Below are 19,749 nucleotides of genomic sequence, written 5' to 3' on the forward strand. Positions count from 1 at the left end.
CGCTCGCAAGAATGTAGCTCAGCCTTGCTAACACTTCCTCAACATACATCAGCCTGAACCGATGTTACCCTAATGAAGCGGCCCCCAACGTGCCGCTTAAGAATCAATCGAGGGTCGTTCCTTTCGGTGCCACTTCTGCTATTTATGTTGTTTCGATCTCTGTGCGACGCTTTTCTTGCAGCTCAGTGAAGCAGACATCTGCTTCGTCTCTCATGGACTCGGATACTACTTAACCCAGCGTATTTCATTTCACTGCAGAGGCTCTCAGGCACTGCTGCTATGAATACCCCAAAGTTGATGAAGACCGCTTTGATCGAAACGCGAGAGGTCATGGATGATAGTCGCTCGACGCGGTCCAATGCGCACCTGCTACCGAAAGTACCGCCATCTCCAGCAATCAGACCGATAGCTGAACGTCAAGACTCTCGAACGTTTCCTGGTTGGAAAGGACGTCGCATTCACACATGGAAATCTCCACTACTCATGGTTCTCTTCCTTCTTTTTGGCCTTGCGATGAGTGTTGCGCACTGCGTCTTTTATCCGATGCTCAAGAGCCAGATAGTGGGGAAGGCCGACCAGCAAGAGGAGAAGATCAGGTAATGCACTCCGGTAGAGATAGACGTCCTAAAAATTACTAACTGAACCAGGTTTGGTACTGCGTTTGCCTTCCTCGCTCAGATCTGCCTCGGCGCCAGTGTCTGGACTGCATATACTCAGTGGCTTTGGAGGACTTTGATGAAGAAAGATATGACGTTCAAGGTATTAAACTCAGCTTTCGGAGCTGATACATCAGTACTGTCTTTGCTTAACATGGAGATGTGGAAGCGGCTGAAGGTAGGATCGGTAATGGCTTGTCTGGCATGGTGAGTAGTAGACCCTGGCAAACGACCTTTTGCTAATGCATTCCAAGGGGCCTGTTGCTTCCGCCTTTCTTCACGCCTGCAACTCTGTTCATAGTCGAGGGCACCAACGTCGAAAATATCATCGCAGCCATGCCGCATCCATCTATCGCAAACGCCAGCGAAGCGCATCGATATACCTACTCACCGCCCAGTCGGCCCGGTACGACACAGTACTTTGATGACAAGAACCGGATATTTACTGGACCAAGGACCGTTATGAATCTCTTGGCTACTGCTACTTCATCCCTTGGTGAGATACTACCGCTGGATCTGCCGTTCAACAATTCCGCTTACGCCGTCGGTTTCTATGCTCCGGTAATCAGATGCAGCCAGGCCAATGAGACGGAAGAGCATGCTATCGACGCTTTCCTGCAAGAGGAAATGGCAACAGTGGGTGGTACACTCATAGAGACGGATAATGCGTACTTCAGCTTCGTGCCAACTCATAATAGCACTGGAGGCCTTACAGCAGTTTCGCATCCTCGTCAACACGTACCTTCGAAACCGATGAACGAGCTTTGGATGACGTTTCTGCGGCCTATTATCAACGACCAAGGCGAGCGGGTCAAATTGCGCCAGTACCAGATTTGTCGACCACACAACGCCTCCTATAGTTTGGAGATCTCGCAGTATCATGGGCTGCAGAACGTATCCGGCAAATACGAGGTTGGTGAAACGATCTCGTTTCCAGACGAGGGATCTGATGAGATCTCCAACATGACTCAACATGCGTATACAGCATTCATGTGGGTTATGTGCGACCAACTGGTAGGCAAGCTAGCATGGCTGAACGACACGATTGTTTCGGACAAGCAAGCAGCAGCTCAGTACGGTGTCATTGACTCGCCTATACAGCGTACTAGTCTGCTGGGCTCTGCCGATCTGGATGCATACTTTGAGTTTGACGAAGAGAAGGTGTTGTACAAAGGGCAGAACATGTCAACGGCCTTCAAGCTCAGTGATCAGAGGCTACAGGACAAAGCGATGGCGAGAAACCGGACGCTGGACGTTCTCATCGAAGAACTAAGTTTCAATCTGACGGTCAGCATGATGCATAACCGGCTATTAACGTAAGTAATCGAACGCTTCTCGATCAGATCGTAGGCTGATCAATACAGTAACATGGCCAACACAACTGTCCAACTGACTACTGACGTAAATCGCTACGACTACAAAGCCTTCGGGTTGTTCCTCCCCTATGCCCTCGCCAACGTATTCGCCATCATCTGCGTCATCCTTGGCTTAACATCGTACGTGCGCGATGGCGCCATGCCTGGCAAGAAGATGCAGGACCTCGTGCACGCTGCACGCAATCCCAAGTTCCACAATAGCCCCTCTCTAGGCTCTAGAACAACTAGCTTGGGTGCGAGTGTCGGCCCGGATGGAGTGGAGATGAGGATCGCAAGTGGGGATTCAGGAGAAGGAGGCAGCGATGGAAGAACTAGATCATGGGGAAGTGTAAGGTGGGGGAATGATGTGGGAAGAGATGAGAACCGAGAACTGGTATGAGGCGTACGACGCGTCAACTCATCAATTGGCATCATCATGTCCATCTTCCCCTGTCCAAATAATCGATTCCGTACCATGTCATGCGCAGAGTCCGTCTACTTGGCAATCTTGTGCGAAAGCGCACTTGCACCAAGACCTGAGCCGACACTGCGATCCAATCGCAAAAGATGCGCAACAAGTTTAGTAAGCCTCCAGCGACCGAGCTTCCTGCCAACCTCAAGCCTGGCAAATCACAGCGTGGCCTAGATTGAGATCGGAAGGTCGCGACAAGGACACACCCCGTGTCGCGTCAGCGCGATGGGCCGTCGCGTCTGCATGCATGTTGCTTAAGCGACTGCAGCCTGCGTCCTCAGAGCAATTTCTTCATGCCCATCTAATCGGAAGACTTCTGTCGTAATCTGATCGCAATAACACGCGCACTGCTCTTGAGGAAGTTTTGCTAGTATTTGGGGGTTGACGGCTTTTCGGCGAGATGAATCGTAATCGATGCAGATGTGGCGACAGCAGCTGTGTTGACCTGCTACTTGTGGACTTGGTGAGCAGCCACGTGCACGGGCAAGTGCGCTATGCCAATGATCTCTGCTGTGTGATTGTCAGCTTATACATAGCCCAAGAGCATGGCAGGGAATTGCTCATCGGAACTGGTGGCGTTGATATCAACACTGTACCTATATGTGGCGTAGAAGTAGAAGTAGTGTTGACGGTGCGTATGCAGTAGATGGCCAGAGAGGGCCCTTTAGAAGATGAGGGAGCTTTTGTTACCCCATCATCGCGGTTTAATGCGGGTTTCTGGAGTTTGAGGCGGCATGGAGAGGCTAGGATCAGAACGAAAGTTTCCTGTAAGGATCGTTGATTCAGAGTAGTCCGTCAGCTTTTCGTCAGATGCGCAAGTGACTTCCCACTACCTCATCCACCAACACATGTACACGAGCCAAGATCAGGTCGCGGGGAGCATCTCCGTTGGTGACGTGAACAATCCAACCAATCCAGTCCTCGGACATGCGACAATGCAGGCGAATGCAAGATCAGATCTCGTATCACATCGTGGAATGCTACCTCTTCTGACCCACGATACGGGCAGCGAGGCATACATCTGAGGCTCGTGGATTCTCAAGACACCCCATCAGGTTATGTGTGGCGGCTTGGAAGCGTATGACCTCAACACCATCAGTTGGTGGCGGTGTTGACCGACTGTTGAGAAGCTCGAAGGGGAGTTAGGTCTTACCACCAAGAGCATCATCAACGTACTGCTAGTACAGATGTTCCAAGGGAGACAGGCAGCGAAGAAGTATAAGAGACAGGCTCTTCGTACCATTGTCTTCTCATCATCCAGCTTTCATCTTCCAATACAGCATCCAGCAACATCCAAAATGCAGCTCACCAACCTCATCGCCCTTGTCACCGCCCTCGCGGCCACGAGCGTCAGCGCTCGTCCCAACCCCTCTACCGTCGTCGAGCGTCAGGCTCCCGGTGACGGTGTCGCTATCATCCGCTTCTACGCCGGCATGGGCTGCGAAGAGCCATGGCTCGAGGACAACGTTTTCTTCCAGAATTCTACGTGCACGGACAACTCGTACAAGGCGCCATATGGCAGTTTCAGGGTGTATATCAATGATTTCACCAGAACCAGTATGTGACAGAAATTGGGGGGAACCAGAACCAGGCTAACGTGAGATTGTAGCTCGCTTCTACGTGAACACAGAATGTGGTGGTACCAACTACGTGGATGTCCAGCCAGGAGTGGAGCAATGCTTTTCCGGCCGGGTTGGTTCGTACAAGTCTTTGTAGTCGGGATATCGAGTGGGGGTAGATTGCGGCGAATGATGGGAGGGTCTTCGGTACGGTAGAGGAGAGGTTCGTAGACGGATTTGTTGAGTCGGGGTGGATTAGGTGTTGGTTCTCCTGTCGCTCATTAACAATAAAACCAGTTCTCCAAGCCGGCTTTCAATATTGTGAAATTCGGTGTCTGATGCTTTGCCATGCCACAGAGATGATCATCGTGTTCCGCTGGTCGTAGGTATGTCTATAAATAACGTGGTATTGCCTGTATCCTGTTTGGGTATCTACTCCTTCTCCTGTAAGAAATCCACGACCGCTGGAACGTATTAGTTAGACCAGGAATTGATACAGGCCATGTCTGCGTACCTTTGATGAACTCCTCGGGCTTCTCACTAATGACCCAATGGCCACAGTCTACGTCCACCAATTCGAACCTTGGGAAGAATCGACCAATGATCGGCAGTGTCTCGTCGCTTACGTAGTGGCTCTTCGTGCCTCGGATGAAGAGAGCTCTCTTGCTGAACGAGGCCTCCTCAGGGTTGGTGAAGGGGAAATCGGCCATGTTGTCGAGTGCCTTGGTGAGGATGCCCACAGGTATGCGAAACTTCAGCGGCGCGCCTGGTTCACCCCTCATCAGGTTCGTCAATAGAAATTGGCGAACTGGTAGGTCCTTTGCGTAAGGCTCCATGAGCTTGTCTGCCTCCTTTTGGCTCTTGGGCTGTGACCTCTCGACATGCTGCATGCCTTCTGCGTACTTGGGGAAGTCGCTTGATAGCGCCGCATCCACTGGTGCATTGTCCACTGGTATGATGTTTGCGCAGCAGTCTGGGTTCCTCAGCGCCATGGTCATGACTGTCTTCGCGCCCATCGAGTGGCCTATGAGTGTCGCATTCTTCAGCTCGTGCTTCTGGAGGAAGGCTTCTACGTCTTCGGCGAGGGCAGTGTAGTTGTGGACCTTATCGTGGGGGGATTCGCCGTGGTTTCGCGTGTCGATGGCGTAGACGGGACGCTTGAGTACGCGTGCGAGTGCACTAGGACATCATGTCAGTTCCAGTCCAGCTATGACAGCTCGGGAAGAAATCCCTACTTTCCAACACCCTGGTTATTCCTCTTGCTCCCAAACAAGCCATGCACAATCACAATCGGATCTCCGTTCGCCTTGCCAGAATCATCGTGGAGCCGATACGCGAGGTCGACAACCCTCAAATTCGCCGACGCATGGAATGAGCGCGTCCATGACGGCAAGGGAGTCGCATTCGATAGCCGTATGCGGCTGGCGTGTTTCGTAAGAGTGAAAGCAGCGGAGAAAGGTTGTATGCTTCTCGTCAAGGCGCGCATGTTGAAAGTTTGACACTCGTGATTTTCGGAAAGCTTCCGAACTTTTTGCTTTGCCAAGCCGAACGTCATGCCGCATCTTGCCGGACCCCAGCAATTAGCATCTTCTCTTCACTGCCTTTGTTTAAGGCTATCAGTCCTCCGCCGCCTTACATCAGATGCTATCTGACCATCTAATGTTGAGCCTATATTTGCCAGAGTAGCAAGCTCGTGACACCCAAACACTGGATCACCGACAGGATCTGATCTGCCTGAAACAAACACAAGAGATGGGCGTAGGATCAAAGCAATGCGAGATTCACATCAACATGACCTGTGAGAAAGAAGCCAGTTGTATTGATCATGCCTATCGTAGCCTCTTCTCACAGTCTCATCCCATCGTCAATTTGCACACCCAAAGCGAACGTGCATTCCCAATTCAATTCCTCCACGTCACTCAATCCCCATGTTGCATCGCATCTTACGAGCTTCACCCAATTTCATCCTTCCACTGGAGATCGCCCTCTCGAACTAGCAGCTTGGCAGCCCACCTGTTCGCGTCAGTACATGCGCACATCTCAACACAGCATATTCCAGCAAAACGATCACACTTACGCTCGCAGTTTTGCTGAGTCCAGCCAGCCCAGATGTAACAGTTCCAAGCCGGAACATAGTCCCAGACACAGTTCGCACTTGTTACGCATCTGCCTCTTTTGGTGCAACTCACGCTGAAGCGGTCGCCACCCGTTACACCTCGGCGGCGGACACCGCTGGTAGGGCTGGTGTCGCAACCCTGAGGATCATTCTTGAGGGCATCGGAATTGAGGTAGCACACCGTAGCTCGAGGGAGGAGGTCTGCGACGGCCTCTGCGGCAGGGTCAGGAGAAGTAATTGGCGTTGCGATAACGGCCAACGGAAGGAGAGCGATGAAAGACGCGGCGAGCTTCATAGTGGTGGATGTTTGTGAATTGCGGAAGTAAATCTGGGGTACTTGGATCTTGTTGCTGAGAGTTAATCGGAGCTCAACTCTGGGCGACTTTTATATCCTTCATCTCTCGACCTCTCGCATCCGCAAACCGAAATACGATCGAACTTCTCCGTCTTCCTATAGGCACCTCCCCGCATGCTATCTATCCAGATCTTACTTGCATCAATTCGATAATCTTGACATTACTTTTCGTCGGATTCTTCGCATTGCGCACCATAGCGAGGAAGCTTGTGCTACACACAAGCTCCCACGGGTCAGCTGCCAAGTCGGGTATATTAAAACCGTCTCCTACACTACACCGGCAAGTGGGGAAGTCGAATGAAGGGTAGAAAAATCATCCGAGTGTCTCAACAGTTGCGAAGAATGCAGATGTGGGCTTGGTGTAGCTGAGACGGGATGTCAGATGCCAACTGGGAGTCGGGACCAGCAACTCATCAGCGATGTGAAGCCATGACAGCAGCACAGTAACTAGAGATAACAGAGCTCAATATTATTGAAATTATGAAAATGTTATTGGTAGAAAGAAGATCTAAAAGTACGAATCGCTAGAATGAAATCTAGAATGACACATCCCCCGTTGCCTCAATCGTCCTTCACATGCACAACAACCTTACCCTTTGCCCTTCCTGTCTTCAGCCTCTCATACGCCTTTGGCACCTCCGAGAACTCCCATGTAGAGTCAATAACCGCGCGAAGTTTCCCTTGTTCCATCCACGTCGCGAGCTGCTCGAACACAGCGGTACTCGCATTCCCAGCAACAAAGATGTACTCTCTCTTCCCCCAGCTGAACAAGCTAGTCAATTTGTTGCCAAAGAACTGCACCGCGGCGCTCAGATTCATGCCAAGGCCAACCTGAACAAATTTGCCTTCCGGTCGCAGGAACGCGCTTGAAGCACGGTATAGGTTCGCCGGTGTCCCCACATTGTCTAGTATGAGATCGAACATGGCGCCGGTGTCTTTCAGTTGTTCGATGATTGGTGTCTTGGTGTAGTCCAGTACTGTATCCGCTCCCAAGCTCTTGACTAACTCGATATTCGCCGTTGAACATGACACTGTAACATGATAGCCGAGTATTTTGGCGATCTGGATTGCTGCGACACCAGTTCCTCCCGAGCCACCGTTGATAAAGACTTTATTGCCGGGTTCAGCATACGGCTTCAGTCCCGCGTATACGGTCATGCCCGTACTCGCTATGGACGCCAAATCGTCTCCCTTCAGGCCGTGTGGTACTTTCGCCAATAGACCTTGCGGCACGGGAACGTATTCCGCTAGAGCGCCATGTTTGCCTCCCGGAACGAGACCACCGTATACGATATCGCCCTCCTGGAAGCTTGTGACGTTACTGCCGACTTTCGCAACGCGGCCGTATACATCCAAGCCGGGTGTCAACCCAGAAAAGATCATGCGCGTTATGAGACCGAGTTCGAGAATCTTGTGATCGATGGGGTTGAGAGCTGTCGCGTGGCTCTCGACGAGCACTTCGTCTTTATTGATGGTGGGTATCGGAAGGCCTGAGGAAGGGATGGAGAGGTTCTTCTCCATGGGTCCGGATGCCGACTTGAACTGCCATCCACGCATCGTGGTTGCCATTTCGAAGGCTCGAAGTTATAGATGTGGATGCAATGAAGAGTGGAGCTTGTGGAGTGGAATTCGAGAGACAACTAATGGTCGAATTGAGTGTTGAGTGCGTTTGGAAGTGTGTTGATGATACTTCTGTACATGGCCTACCTTTGCTGCATATATACCATCTCAACACACCACGTACTCACTCTCATACCACTCCATTGGAGCATTACAACATCGCGCTGGTGGCCAGGAGCGAGCAGACCGAGCTTGGTCAGCCCCATAATTGAGACGCGATGGCCGAGCAAAGGAGGCATGAGATTGCGATGACCGTCCCTCAGCCTTGTCAGATCGCAGTTCGGGTTTTCGCAAGAGCGAGGAGGAGCTCACGTAAGTCCTTTAGTGAGTAATCGTGGCCGCTAGCCGAAATAGGTTAGAAGCGGGCAAATGCGGGGCTTGTCTTCGTCCGATGAAGTACCAAGTCAAGGAAAAGTAAAGCGACGTAGCTATTCTTCTAAATATCGTCTTACACTATAGATAGGCGTGGCCTCTTTCTTGATAAAAGAGTGATGGGTGTTGTGGTTGGTCGTGATGGATCCGTGGCGTCCAATCGCTACGACGGCTGGCACTGCCCGCCACCTACGGAAATCTAGAAGGCTGAGCAGGCCACCTCATGGATTTCATCCGAGCTTCCACAACCCAATCCTTCTCACTTAACCTTCACCCACAGTCATGCAAGACGACAGAGCACTGACGTTCGGGCAAATCCATGGAAACAAAGAAGCGCTCCTCTCCGCAGTGGAACGCATCGAGCGCATCGCACTTGTCGAAAGCTACGAATTAGGACCACTACGTCTTCGATTTCTAGAGCCTTACCCTCAAGGTGGAACGGAGTTTGATTACGTTCTCACTCCCACTCGCGAACTTTGGACAAACGACTTGTTGTACGATTATCATTACATCACGGTATCTTACGTGTGGACTCACTCGCAGCCTATCGACGGAATTGAACTCCCGGAATACCGTATCTGGGACGGCGCCGACTTGAAAAAGTATCCTAGACTCCTCAGGTGCCCGCCAATTGTATTTCATCGTGTTGTGCAGTTTACGAAAACTGAAAAGCTTGACGTACTTTGTCGTGGTGTGCCGGATGTGAAAACTTATAAGGTCGAGCGAATCTGGATAGATCAGGAGTGCATTGATCAGACCGATCCCAATGACGTGGAGACACATTTGCAGGATATGCATCGGATATACCACTTCAGTGTATCTACCGTGGCTATACTCTCCAAAGTCTCAGCTAGTTGGGTGCGTTTGTCAAAATTCACCCCCGAGGAAACTTTGAGGCGAACTGTCGACGAAGTGAAAACTGCCGGAGAAACGCTGATGGAGATGACTGAGGACCCATGGTTCAGTAGATCCTGGTGAGCTTTCTTCGAGGATACTCCGAACTGAGACTAATGATCCGATTCCATACTAGGACGTTCCACGAACAATACTGCGCCGGATATGTCGCATATCTTCTGCCTAGGCCGCCATTGCGTCGACATACATTGGGTTCCCCAGAGGATCTCGTGGCGACTTCGGTCTCAATACTTGAAAAGGATATTGTTGTACACCATGACAAGATGAGGTTTCTTCTCTTCTTATGCGCAGAAGGGAACGAAAGTTTTCCAGCACTCGAGTCGCGCCCCCTCTTGCCTGGCAAGGGGACCTTGAGAGGCAGAGTTCGCGACCATGGAGTCCCCTATCTTATCGAGAATGCACAAAAGATGATGGAGAATCGCCAGAACCAAGTTCTCTCTGATCGCCTCCAGATCATAGCAAATGCGTGTTCACTGGGGTGGAAGCTCAAGACAACGGTACTCAACACTTCAACGCAGAGCTACAGCACCTGCCTACTGGCATTGACAATGGTGAATACGTGGCCAGATCCCGCTGAGCGTGCATACCAATACCAGGCATTTGGAGATGCTTTCATGACGGGGGGGATCGAAGGCGCAATTGAAGAATTGATGGATGCGCAATGACGCGATCTTTGGCATCTTCCAGGTTTTTGCCCAGATTTCATCCAACCTTATGAGCGTGGGTAGCGGTTGTACCAGATACCGCAGACGGAGTTGGTGACTGCAGATAGGGAGCGTCTATCGCCGAGGTAGCACATGCTGTAATTTATAATTGACTCGCATATTGCCATCGTAGCGCGATCGAACGGGCGAAGAATGTGAAAGGGTTGGTATATGAACTCCATAACATCGCATATGAATTGCGCCTTGAGCATCCAATTACATCCACCGTGTATCATTCCACTTGAGAAAACATCATCCGTCGAGAACACTCCAATACTCCTGGAAAGCAACAAATCAAGACTTCTTTCCAATTACTCCAGCTAGCGCGCCTTCGGCGGCTTTCTTGAGCAGCTCCCGATCCTCATCGCTCATGTGATCCACCTTCTCGACGAGCAGCTTCTTCAAAAACATGTTCTCTTTCTTCAGCCCATCGTTTTCGGCTTCGAGCTTCTTGGTCCGGTCTTGCATCTTTTGACTCGTCTCCATGAGCTGCTGCTCGCGCTGCTTCTTCTTCTGCCGGAAGCGTGCGGAAGCAGCTTGATTGCGTTTTCGCTTGTCCTCTTCTGCTTCGACAACAACCGGATCGGTGAGGAGACTTGCATTGGTGCGTTCGGGCGATGTGGCTGATGATGTGGATGTTGCGATGCTGTCGGGGTATGGCGTGCGATAAGCGTTGATGTTGAAGGCTTGTGTAACGGGAGAGAATCCCTGGAGATCATCAAAGCCGATCTGAAGCGCACTGTCGTGCTCGTAGTGTTGCGGGATGTGTCCTGTCATGGTCGGCATTGCAGGCGCCTCGGAGGTGTACGGTAGGCCTTAGAATGACGTTAGTGACCATTGTCTGAGACGAACGAAAAAGCAGCCCAGAAGATGCGGTGAACGCTGGGTATTTCATCGATCGAACGATTGACGCGACAACATGCGTCTGTGCACAGCTTGCATACACACCTCCCTAGGCAGGTATGCAGTTGTCGCAAGTCCCGTCGCCGCGTTCGATCACGTGCAGCTAGCGAGAGCACGCCATCCCATCCCGAACAAACGTCATCCAGGCCTGGCAACTCAGAGGCACAGGAATGACATCCATACGTAGGCAAAGGGCCTAATGGGAGGAACAAAGAATTCGTTGGGGATGATGTACATGAAGCTGATGGGATAGAGATAAATAGAGGGGTTGCGCTTACCTGGTGCCGACACACCACTGCTGTGCAATGCATACGCAAATTGCTGGGTCTGCGCGATGACATCCTGAGACTGTATGTGCAGTGAATGCAGGTGTTGTCCGCTGGGGTCATATTCGTGACTGTGATGGAGATTGGCGGCGTCGAGGATATCGAAGAGATCACGTCCAGAGGAATTCCCATTCGCATGTACGTCGGTGAAGGTCGGCTGCCCAAAAGCTTGCTGAAGATAAGTTTCCGACATTACTCTCCATCGGCAACATGCGTCTCGCGCAATCGCGTCTTTTCCTTTTGTCGTTCGTTTTCTGATCGTCGGCCTCAGGGTCGGGGGAATGTTGTTGAGCTTCGCGCTGGCCTTTTGAGGGGGTTGAGGGTTGACGTTCGCTCCCTGCAGGCGCGATGGTGTGCCACCCTATGAGAATCACACAAATGCCCACCGGCATGCGCTTATGGGCAGCGCACCCCACTGCCACAATTGCCTTTTTGGCAGCCATGGGAAATGGCGATCGCGTCGGATTGCGCCATATTTCTCATACGATTGTCAACCTCCTCCACGCTTTTACCTAAAATGCGCCGCCGGACAGCGTCGAAATACCAGCGCGCAGTGTCCCGTGTTTTGCTCGCATGTTCGTAATCGCGAAGACCCGCGCTTGGGTGGGGCAGTATCTGCATGAGGCGTCCATGGGTTGCAGTGAGCTCGCGGCAATGCTGAGCCGGAGGCACTGGGCAAAGTCCATTTTCCCAAAACCCACTTTGTGCTGTCTCGTCCATGCATCGTGACCGATTGTTTTGTGAACGCAACCTCTACTCCTCTCCAAATAACTCTTGTCTTGTTGTATGTCTGAGACATGTAATGGGCGTGTCAGTAGTGATCGTAACGTTGTGTAGAGTGAGTCGTCGATACACAATGTCTACACACTCCGCGGAGTAGGGATATAAATCAGTACTTCCAGGTACACGGCATGGGCACCGGACGCCTATACCAATAGAATATACTAGGAGACCAATCCCGATATGAAGACTCGAACACACTATGCAACACTTGGGCTGGCCCCGAACGCAACACCGGAAGTCATAAGTGCAGCGTACAAAGCCCTGGTGCTGAAGTACTCTGATGAGCTCCCGGAGATGGCCGGTGCTGCGGGCGTCGCGCGTGCTGCTGTGCTTGATGAAATTCATGAGGCGTTTAATATCTTAGACGACCAGAGCCAGAAAGCCGTCTACGACGCTGAGCTTACAGGGAAGGATAACGAGGTTATCAACGAAGCCTCTGCCTTTCACCATTCTCCTCACTCTACACCGGAAGACTGCACAACAGCGCCTACGATAGAGGAGCAGAAGAACTCGATGCGCGCTCGGGTACGTGAGCAAGTCAAATACTGGCGAGTGCTGCGCGAGAAACGTCGTGAGGCCGAGGCACGTCTGAGTGTAGACGAGCTCAAGAGCCTGGTGGAGATATGGGAAGAAGCCGAGCTCGAGAACGCAGTCGATCCTGTGATGAAGGCTCGATGTGCCACCGTCACTTACGAATACGTGGATGAGCTGAAATCTCGTGAGCGAGAGCATGAGGAGCGGCCAGTAAAGGCTTCAACACCCAGGCGCACAACAGAGATGCCCACAACGCCAGTCGCGAAGAAACATCGTGCGAAGACACCATGTGCGCCCACAAAGTCTATTGCTCCTGCACGCATATCGTCGTCGAGTAAGTCAGACGTTGCTGCCCAAAAACCCCGTTTTGATGCATCGCCGACACCTGCACCATCCTCTCGTATGGGCGCGCGCGCCGCCGAGCATAAACGGGCCGAAGAAAAGCGGGTCGAAGCAACCAAGGGTGGAGCCGAAGCCCGCAAGGAACGGAAGACCCAGATTGAGGCGGCCAAGCAAGCCGCACTTGAGAAAAAGGCGGCCGCTGCTCGTGCCTTCAAAGCTGACCTGAAAGCGGCAGCTGACGAACGGGATCGTGCGAAGGCTGAGCACATCGCAAAAGCTCGAGCCAAGGTCCGCGGAGGACCAGTTGACATCAATGATGCTACTGGTGATTTTGTCGCTTCTGGAGAACAAGAGGGTATGTTGTCGCATGGGGTTGATGCCTCCGATGAGGGTATGTCGGAAGACGTCAAACTACAAGCGGACAAACGTTTCGATGCATGTGGCACCGAACACAATGACCTCTGTTACTGAGGAGATTACAGTACGCGGGTAGTTGCGTAGATGAAGATGTATCAAAGCACACTCTATGAGCGTGTTTGGTACTGGCTATACGGTGTAGCGCGTGGTGACACGTATGCCATGGACGTGATTCTCCCATCCTCTTCTCTGATTCTTAGATTAGTCAATGCAAATACCACTGAAATAAACCAGCTCACCTTCGCTCTTGCCCATACGCATATCCAATCGCCATCTTGTAGAGAGTCAATGAAGTTCTCGCCACGTCCAGAGCCTTCGTTGCCCTCCCATGTTGGATTTTCTCTACATCCCCAGACAACGCGATATCTCCGAATGAAGTCTCCATCAAAGACAGACGTGGCTCTTGCGACCTCGTTGCCTTGCAGATACCAAGCGTGCTGACCCTCAATACCCATCGGGCGTGACGGGTCATCATGCAGAAACGTCATAGCCCGCATCTCGTCGCAGTGTAACCTCTGTGGCTCCGTAGTCGATGGCGAGCGTGGTACATTGCTGAAGCCCAGGTCACCGCATATGCTGTCTATGACGCTGTGGATGTTGCTTTGGGGGTACATGTTGTCCTCGAAGTTTTCAGCGACGGTTTCATCGTCCATATCGCTGGTCGGAAACTGCGGGCGCACGATAGAGACCTCAAACCATGAAGAGGTGTTGTATGTGCCAGTTTTACCCTCTGTTGTCCAGCCCTGGTCGTGACTGACAATCAGAAACTCTATCTCTTTGAGTCTGGGCGTTTCGTGATGCGTGGTTTCGGGCTTGTCAAAGATTATCCTCATTAATGGAGACGCGGCAGAGAAGTTGTCGGAGAACTCTTCGTCCAGAATCACGAGAGTCCTGTCATTTTCATGGACGTGCTCGACCCAGTAACGAGCCTTGTCCAGAATGTCGAGGACGAGTTCGTTGGGAAGTCCTAGGCGGTGATGGAGGAGGGCACGGGTGCGATGAACATCACGGCGACGGGGCACGAAGGGTCTCATAGAGGTGCTTTAGTAATTGGCGCTTTCGGTCGGTCGCAGCGCAGAGGAATTAGGGTTGAGAGGTTAAAGAGGGTCGCTGTGGCATGTGTGCGAAGACACCCAATGGCAGAAGGGCTAGTGGAGAAACAGGCTTAGTGTCGCCCGCACCATCCCCCCGACGAGCCGAGAGTTACCACGGATCGGCACGCATGACAACTGGCGCATTCGGCCCTGCTGCCCATGTTTAGCTGGATCCTTATTCTAACCTCAGTGGAAATGCGAGAGACTTCAATATTGCATGGCATTGCCGCTGTTGGTGTGGCAGGCATGCGGCGTTTGGCAGAGCTACGGTGACTCACCGCAGGAAGCTCCTCGACCACCATCCCGCAATGTTCGTCCACACTTCAGGCCATGTGCACGCGTTCTTCTACGTCAATTTCTCGAAATATCTTGCATCAAATCCTCTGTTCATGTCAACATGTCATGCTGTTATTGGCGCGACAACATGGTAGGTTGGGGAATGACTCGGTCTCTTCCTTTCACTTGCAGATCATCTTAGTAGAGTACGCTCAGTCGACTTGTTGCGCAAAACACTCATATAGTACACAAGGTTTTCGACGCAGTACCATCGGCTCAAGAGTTTCTACTCCGTCGTGCTCGCGTTATGGAGCGTCTCTTATACCGCGAAGCAACCGCTCAAGACCTCACTAACACAACCGCAGCTTTCAGTGTCACAAGTAGGTGCCTTCGCGATATGGCGAAGATTCTAGCGCTTAGGAGCAGTGAAAGGATCGGACGAGCTCGACTGAACAAGACTCCCGACCTTTCATTGCTCCTCGATCAGCTTCTAGACAAGAGTCAAACCACCCTCCAACGAATTCAACTTCTCGTTCACGAGCTTCGCTGAAACAACCACAAGTCATTCAAGGTCCTTCCTCCAAGGTCAAATCTCGTGCGATTACATCACTGACCATTCTGTAGTCTCTCGACCTCACTACCTACTCCACCGCCAAGTCGACAAAGAATCACCGCGATGTCCTCAACCAATACCGAAGAACGCCTCCGCAAACTCTGGCAAGACAAGCAGCGCCAAGAGCACGCGAAGATGCGTCTCTGCGATGACCTTCAGCGCGACGCCGTGACCTACAACAACAAGGCCCTCCACTATCGGCAAGAGCGAGATTTCTTCCAATCAGTTCGAAATGGCGTCCGTAGGCAGGAGGCTCAGCTCTCGCTTGTACGTACTTTGAGAAACAAGATACATTCTTCCCTTTTAGTGCCCATCATCTCGAATCGGCAATTAGCTAATGAGCCATTGCAGGAACAATGGTCAGCGCATGCGGTGGGCAAACACTACGACCTAGGGAAGCAGATCCAAAAGCTCGTCGTCATCACTGCGGCCCGCAAGAAGCTCCAAGAACAGCTCGGTATGCCTGCTACTGAGGATGGATATGTCGACTGCGGCAAGCATGCTGGAATCGGGTCAGTCACGCACTCAGACTCCCATCAAGATCCCTCGCTAACTTTTGAGTAGTATGTTCTATCTCCATCGACATGTTACAGCAATGTATATTGGAAGTCAACAACAACGCGCTACAGTCTCTAGCAGCTTAGATACCGCTCCCAACAGCTTCCCGTTTTCGCTGACATCTCAATAGGCAATCGGTACCTGCTACTCAATCACGAGCTAGATTCGACGACTAGCGTTCGACACTACATGGACGAGAACATGGGCGGGTCTTCGCTTTTCGCGGACGAGGAGTGGCGGTCGTAGACACCATTGGGCTAAACTACCGAGCAACTTTGATTCGCTGTGGCTTCGTCTTGCTTGTACTCGTCGCGGATTTATAGACGCCACATCCAGAGATGATGTGTGACTACCAGAGGGAGGAGTGAGCTGCTTTAGTGCTTGTAGTGATGGGCATCAAAGCTGTAGGACGAGATTGTAATGAGCATTGTGCATGTGAAATGAGTTACGGTGCAAGACTGTTGTGTTAGAAAAAGAGTGTAGAACTAAATAGGTAGACTCGTTGCAATCAGCATCACTCTCATATGTTTACGCACGCTATGAAGCAGTGACGGTAGTTCTGTTGGGTTTCAATTCTACAAGACGTCAAACGGCCATTTATATCCTCCTTCCTATCGCCCGTGGCTCCTGAAAATATTACATTATACCGAGTTCACATTGTAACAGAAGCTCAGTAGGCCGGTATATCCATGTATACTCGCCAGCATTTAGTACTCCTCGTCCACGAGACGCCTTTCTCCAACGATGCGAGAAGACGTGAGAAAGAACGAGGCAGTAGTCGGTCTGGGAAACAAAGCGATGTGGGCGCTCGAACAAAGGAGGAAAACGAAGAGGAGTTGCTGAGAAGATGAAGAGTCACAGCTGGGCGTAAATCATGATTTCGTGATGTGAGGCTATCGTTGCCAAAACAGAAGCGGCTTCAAGCGCATAGCTGTAGGTTCAGTCACAAGAGATGCGTGATCAATACAGGGGTTCATTTGCGCCTCGTCCGGAGGTGAACAGCCGTCTGAAGTCCAACGGTAGCTGTGCAGGGTGTAATGACCTACAAATTGGAAAGAGACTTTCGCACGCCATTTGCATCTTCTCCTCGTCGTGCGACCCGTCGCAGATGCAAAATACCTCTGTAGCGGGTGTGTAAGAGTTTGACGAGTACAGTCGAAATGTCATAGCGTCGGGTCGTATTGACGAAGCCTCTATCAAGACGCAACTCCCTCTCGCTACCCCGCCACACACCCGCACCACCACGTTCCGATTTGACCAAGACTTTGGTATCTTGTTGAGGATATCTCTCCGAACCCCATAGTAAGTTTTTTTGCGCGAGCGAAAGCGTGTTTTTCGACCCGCGACTGACACCTTCTGCTGCCATACAGCCACTTCCTCCACAAGCACCCCGCGACCGGAGACGAAGCCGATACTCGTACATACGAGCTAGGCATGCCCGCGCTAGAGATGAAGAGGTCGGAGGAGGCGACAAGGATGTACTTGGCCGATACACGCAGAGATGAGGTGGCGAAGATGGTCATCTGCGAAGGTATACAGCGCGAGGTCGCAGCTCTCGACAGCAAGGCCAAATACTGGGGAGAGCGCGCCGCCCACTACCAGGCCTGGGGAGATCAGCGAAGACAGAGGCTTCATGCTCGGACTGCCTTGAATCTTCAAGTAAGTCGTGATTCGAAGGCACAGCCGCCCAGCCTAGGAAATCGTGGCTAACCAATCCTCTGCAACAGGAAGTTTTCGACAAGAGGGCCGCGGACCGCGACGAGATTCTCGAACTCGAGATCAACGTGCTCCTATGTTTGACCCGCCTCCGCAAGCTAATTCAACGCAAGCTCCGCATGGCGCCAACGCGGGTCGACTACCTCTACAACGGCAACACCTCAAATCGGGGCGAGCGCTTCGTACTCCTCGACCCTGAGGTGGACTCCGGTACAAGTGTCCAAAACTACATGGACACTCGCATGGCCGGATCATCGTTGTTCGCAAACGAGCTGTAGCTCCCATTGGCCTTGGCTTGACGTAGGGGCGGAAGACTCAAGGGGGATTGACGCGACAGCCCATACTGGCACCATTGGCAGTACCCTCGCGCCCGATAGCTCGCCCCATACTAGACCTGGGCATAGACGGGGTGATACACGACGTAATGGATAGCTCTTAGTACCTAGACAACGGCGTCGCGGCGCAGGACTGTCTCGGACATGATAGATGAGGCAGGAAAGATACATGAATAGAAAGGAAACCCATACCTGCCTTTGCAGCGATGCAGCAGTATCCACACCATAGAAGTTTGAGGAATGTCAGCAGCATGCTGGATCGTGAGGCCTACGTGATGTCTATATTTTTGTGCTGTGCATGCTGTAAGGTATCCTCGAGGCCCTCAAGGCGATTATTACAGCGACAAGGTGTGGTTTGGCGCTTCTGAAGTCGATCAGGCAGTGCGTATCGCTGTCATCTCGCGTGATACTCCATAGATCGTGGCCATAGGATTGCAGTAGTACTTCTCGAGTGCGAGCATATAGCAATTATGCCAATGCTGCGCTTGGAAAAGATTAACCCGCTGTCGCGTCCTGGCCTAAGCCATCCGCGCTCGAGTCCTTCAGCTGGCATGTCATGTCCACGCCGACAAGCGCAGACTTGCTGTCAAAGCAGCTTGCTTACCTTGAAGCTGCGTTTCTCCTAAGTCTCATCTCTAGACGCAAAAGGGCAAAGTCTAAGTAGACGTCCTTCGCAAACCAAGTTGCTGCTGCTGCTGCTGCTGTTGCTGTTGCTGCTGCAGAAGCGAAGACTCGGAAGAGCGGGCGTGCTGAACCAACCCGCCTCGCCTCTCGAGGAAAGTATACAAGAGGAGCTCTACACAAGCACAAAAGGTTGCACCTGCCTCTAGATAGGATATCACATCTTACCTTAGCAGTGGAATAGTAACTAGAGAAATGACAAGGCTGCACCAGCCTCTAGTCGCACTACGCTCAGCGTAAGCTTTGGCGGTAAAAAAGATAACAAAAAAGAGCAAAAATTACGGACTTTCAACCGCGGGAACTCCACCACCTATTTTCGAACCTGGTGATACACAAGTTAGTAACTGTTTTCTGTCAAGGCCTCATCGGCCAGGGTACGACGTTGGGTCACCATCCCAACGCCGTACGAGATATTGGCGAGATTAGAGCAATTATATAGCCAAAGGACTTCGAGGTTGCTATGGTGGCCTTTGTTGATTTTCGAGGCGCGAAGGGGCGCGTGCTTGTGCGGGGATTACGCGGGGCGGGGCGGCGGCGGCGAGTGCAGAGACTGCTTCACATCGCCCACGGCGGCGAGGTGGCAGGGGTCTGCCAGTAGGACGAAGCTCCGCTTAGGCGTGAGCTGCCGCTCGTCGCGTTGAGCTCGCTCCTGTAGCCTGAGTTGCACGTTCCGGAGCGTGTGTGACATCTCAGGCCATGTAGACAACCAGCCATGACATGTACGTCGAGCCTGGTAGGATCAGGGTAGCCTCGATGGCGCATATCTCCCGAAGCATTGAAGACTCTTTTAACTCGTGGTGTTTGCGCTGCATGCCGGTCCGGTCTGACGTCGCTCATGTGTGGCAGCGGATGTCCGCACATCCACGTCTGCACCCACGCCTGCACCCACGGCATGCATTCGTTCAGCATTGCGCATCGGGATCAAAAGACGCAACTGCTATCATGTAGCGCAAGTACCCTCAGCAGTTGTGATTGTATTCAATGCGCGTTTGTGGTGGTACCCAGAACAAGTTGAGACGAGTTATGGGTGAAGTTGGCCCCACGCAG

At 52.0% G+C, this 19,749-nt stretch overlaps 8 protein-coding genes across 8 annotated transcripts; 4 read left to right on the top strand and 4 right to left on the bottom strand.

The window, feature by feature from the left end:
* Positions 1-747: 747 nt before the first annotated feature.
* J4E84_003525 (uncharacterized protein) lies at positions 748-2,347 on the top strand (the record flags this gene model as incomplete). Its single annotated transcript, XM_049386137.1, has 4 exons — positions 748-752; positions 911-1,972; positions 2,021-2,198; positions 2,261-2,347. 4 exons carry the CDS (start codon positions 748-750, stop codon positions 2,345-2,347), a joined length of 1,332 nt encoding a protein of 443 aa, XP_049245986.1.
* Positions 2,348-3,781: 1,434 nt separating this feature from the next.
* Positions 3,782-4,199, top strand: J4E84_003526 (uncharacterized protein; the record flags this gene model as incomplete). The annotated part of the gene is made up of 2 exons (XM_049386138.1): positions 3,782-4,040; positions 4,093-4,199. The coding sequence occupies 2 exons, from the start codon at positions 3,782-3,784 to the stop codon at positions 4,197-4,199; spliced, it is 366 nt and encodes a 121-aa protein (XP_049245987.1).
* Positions 4,200-4,474: 275 nt separating this feature from the next.
* Positions 4,475-5,528, bottom strand: J4E84_003527 (uncharacterized protein; the record flags this gene model as incomplete). The annotated part of the gene is made up of 3 exons (XM_049386139.1): positions 4,475-4,506; positions 4,557-5,221; positions 5,278-5,528. The coding sequence occupies 3 exons, from the start codon at positions 5,526-5,528 to the stop codon at positions 4,475-4,477; spliced, it is 948 nt and encodes a 315-aa protein (XP_049245988.1).
* A 1,546-nt stretch (positions 5,529-7,074) lies between these two features.
* J4E84_003528 (uncharacterized protein) lies at positions 7,075-8,082 on the bottom strand (the record flags this gene model as incomplete). Its single annotated transcript, XM_049386140.1, has 1 exon — positions 7,075-8,082. The coding sequence occupies one exon, from the start codon at positions 8,080-8,082 to the stop codon at positions 7,075-7,077; it is 1,008 nt and encodes a 335-aa protein (XP_049245989.1).
* A 2,336-nt stretch (positions 8,083-10,418) lies between these two features.
* J4E84_003529 (uncharacterized protein) lies at positions 10,419-11,338 on the bottom strand (the record flags this gene model as incomplete). Its single annotated transcript, XM_049386141.1, has 2 exons — positions 10,419-10,939; positions 11,317-11,338. The coding sequence occupies 2 exons, from the start codon at positions 11,336-11,338 to the stop codon at positions 10,419-10,421; spliced, it is 543 nt and encodes a 180-aa protein (XP_049245990.1).
* A 978-nt stretch (positions 11,339-12,316) lies between these two features.
* Positions 12,317-13,483, top strand: J4E84_003530 (uncharacterized protein; the record flags this gene model as incomplete). Its single annotated transcript, XM_049386142.1, has 1 exon — positions 12,317-13,483. One exon carries the CDS (start codon positions 12,317-12,319, stop codon positions 13,481-13,483), a length of 1,167 nt encoding a protein of 388 aa, XP_049245991.1.
* A 75-nt stretch (positions 13,484-13,558) lies between these two features.
* J4E84_003531 (uncharacterized protein) lies at positions 13,559-14,463 on the bottom strand (the record flags this gene model as incomplete). The annotated part of the gene is made up of 2 exons (XM_049386143.1): positions 13,559-13,618; positions 13,669-14,463. The coding sequence occupies 2 exons, from the start codon at positions 14,461-14,463 to the stop codon at positions 13,559-13,561; spliced, it is 855 nt and encodes a 284-aa protein (XP_049245992.1).
* Positions 14,464-15,475: 1,012 nt separating this feature from the next.
* On the top strand, positions 15,476-17,964 carry J4E84_003532 (uncharacterized protein; the record flags this gene model as incomplete). The annotated part of the gene is made up of 2 exons (XM_049386144.1): positions 15,476-15,924; positions 17,667-17,964. 2 exons carry the CDS (start codon positions 15,476-15,478, stop codon positions 17,962-17,964), a joined length of 747 nt encoding a protein of 248 aa, XP_049245993.1.
* Positions 17,965-19,749: the final 1,785 nt, after the last annotated feature.

Source organism: Alternaria hordeiaustralica (genome assembly GCF_023758085.1).
Source record: "Alternaria hordeiaustralica strain BMP 2776 chromosome Unknown scaffold_5, whole genome shotgun sequence".
NCBI lineage: Eukaryota > Fungi > Ascomycota > Dothideomycetes > Pleosporales > Pleosporaceae > Alternaria > Alternaria hordeiaustralica.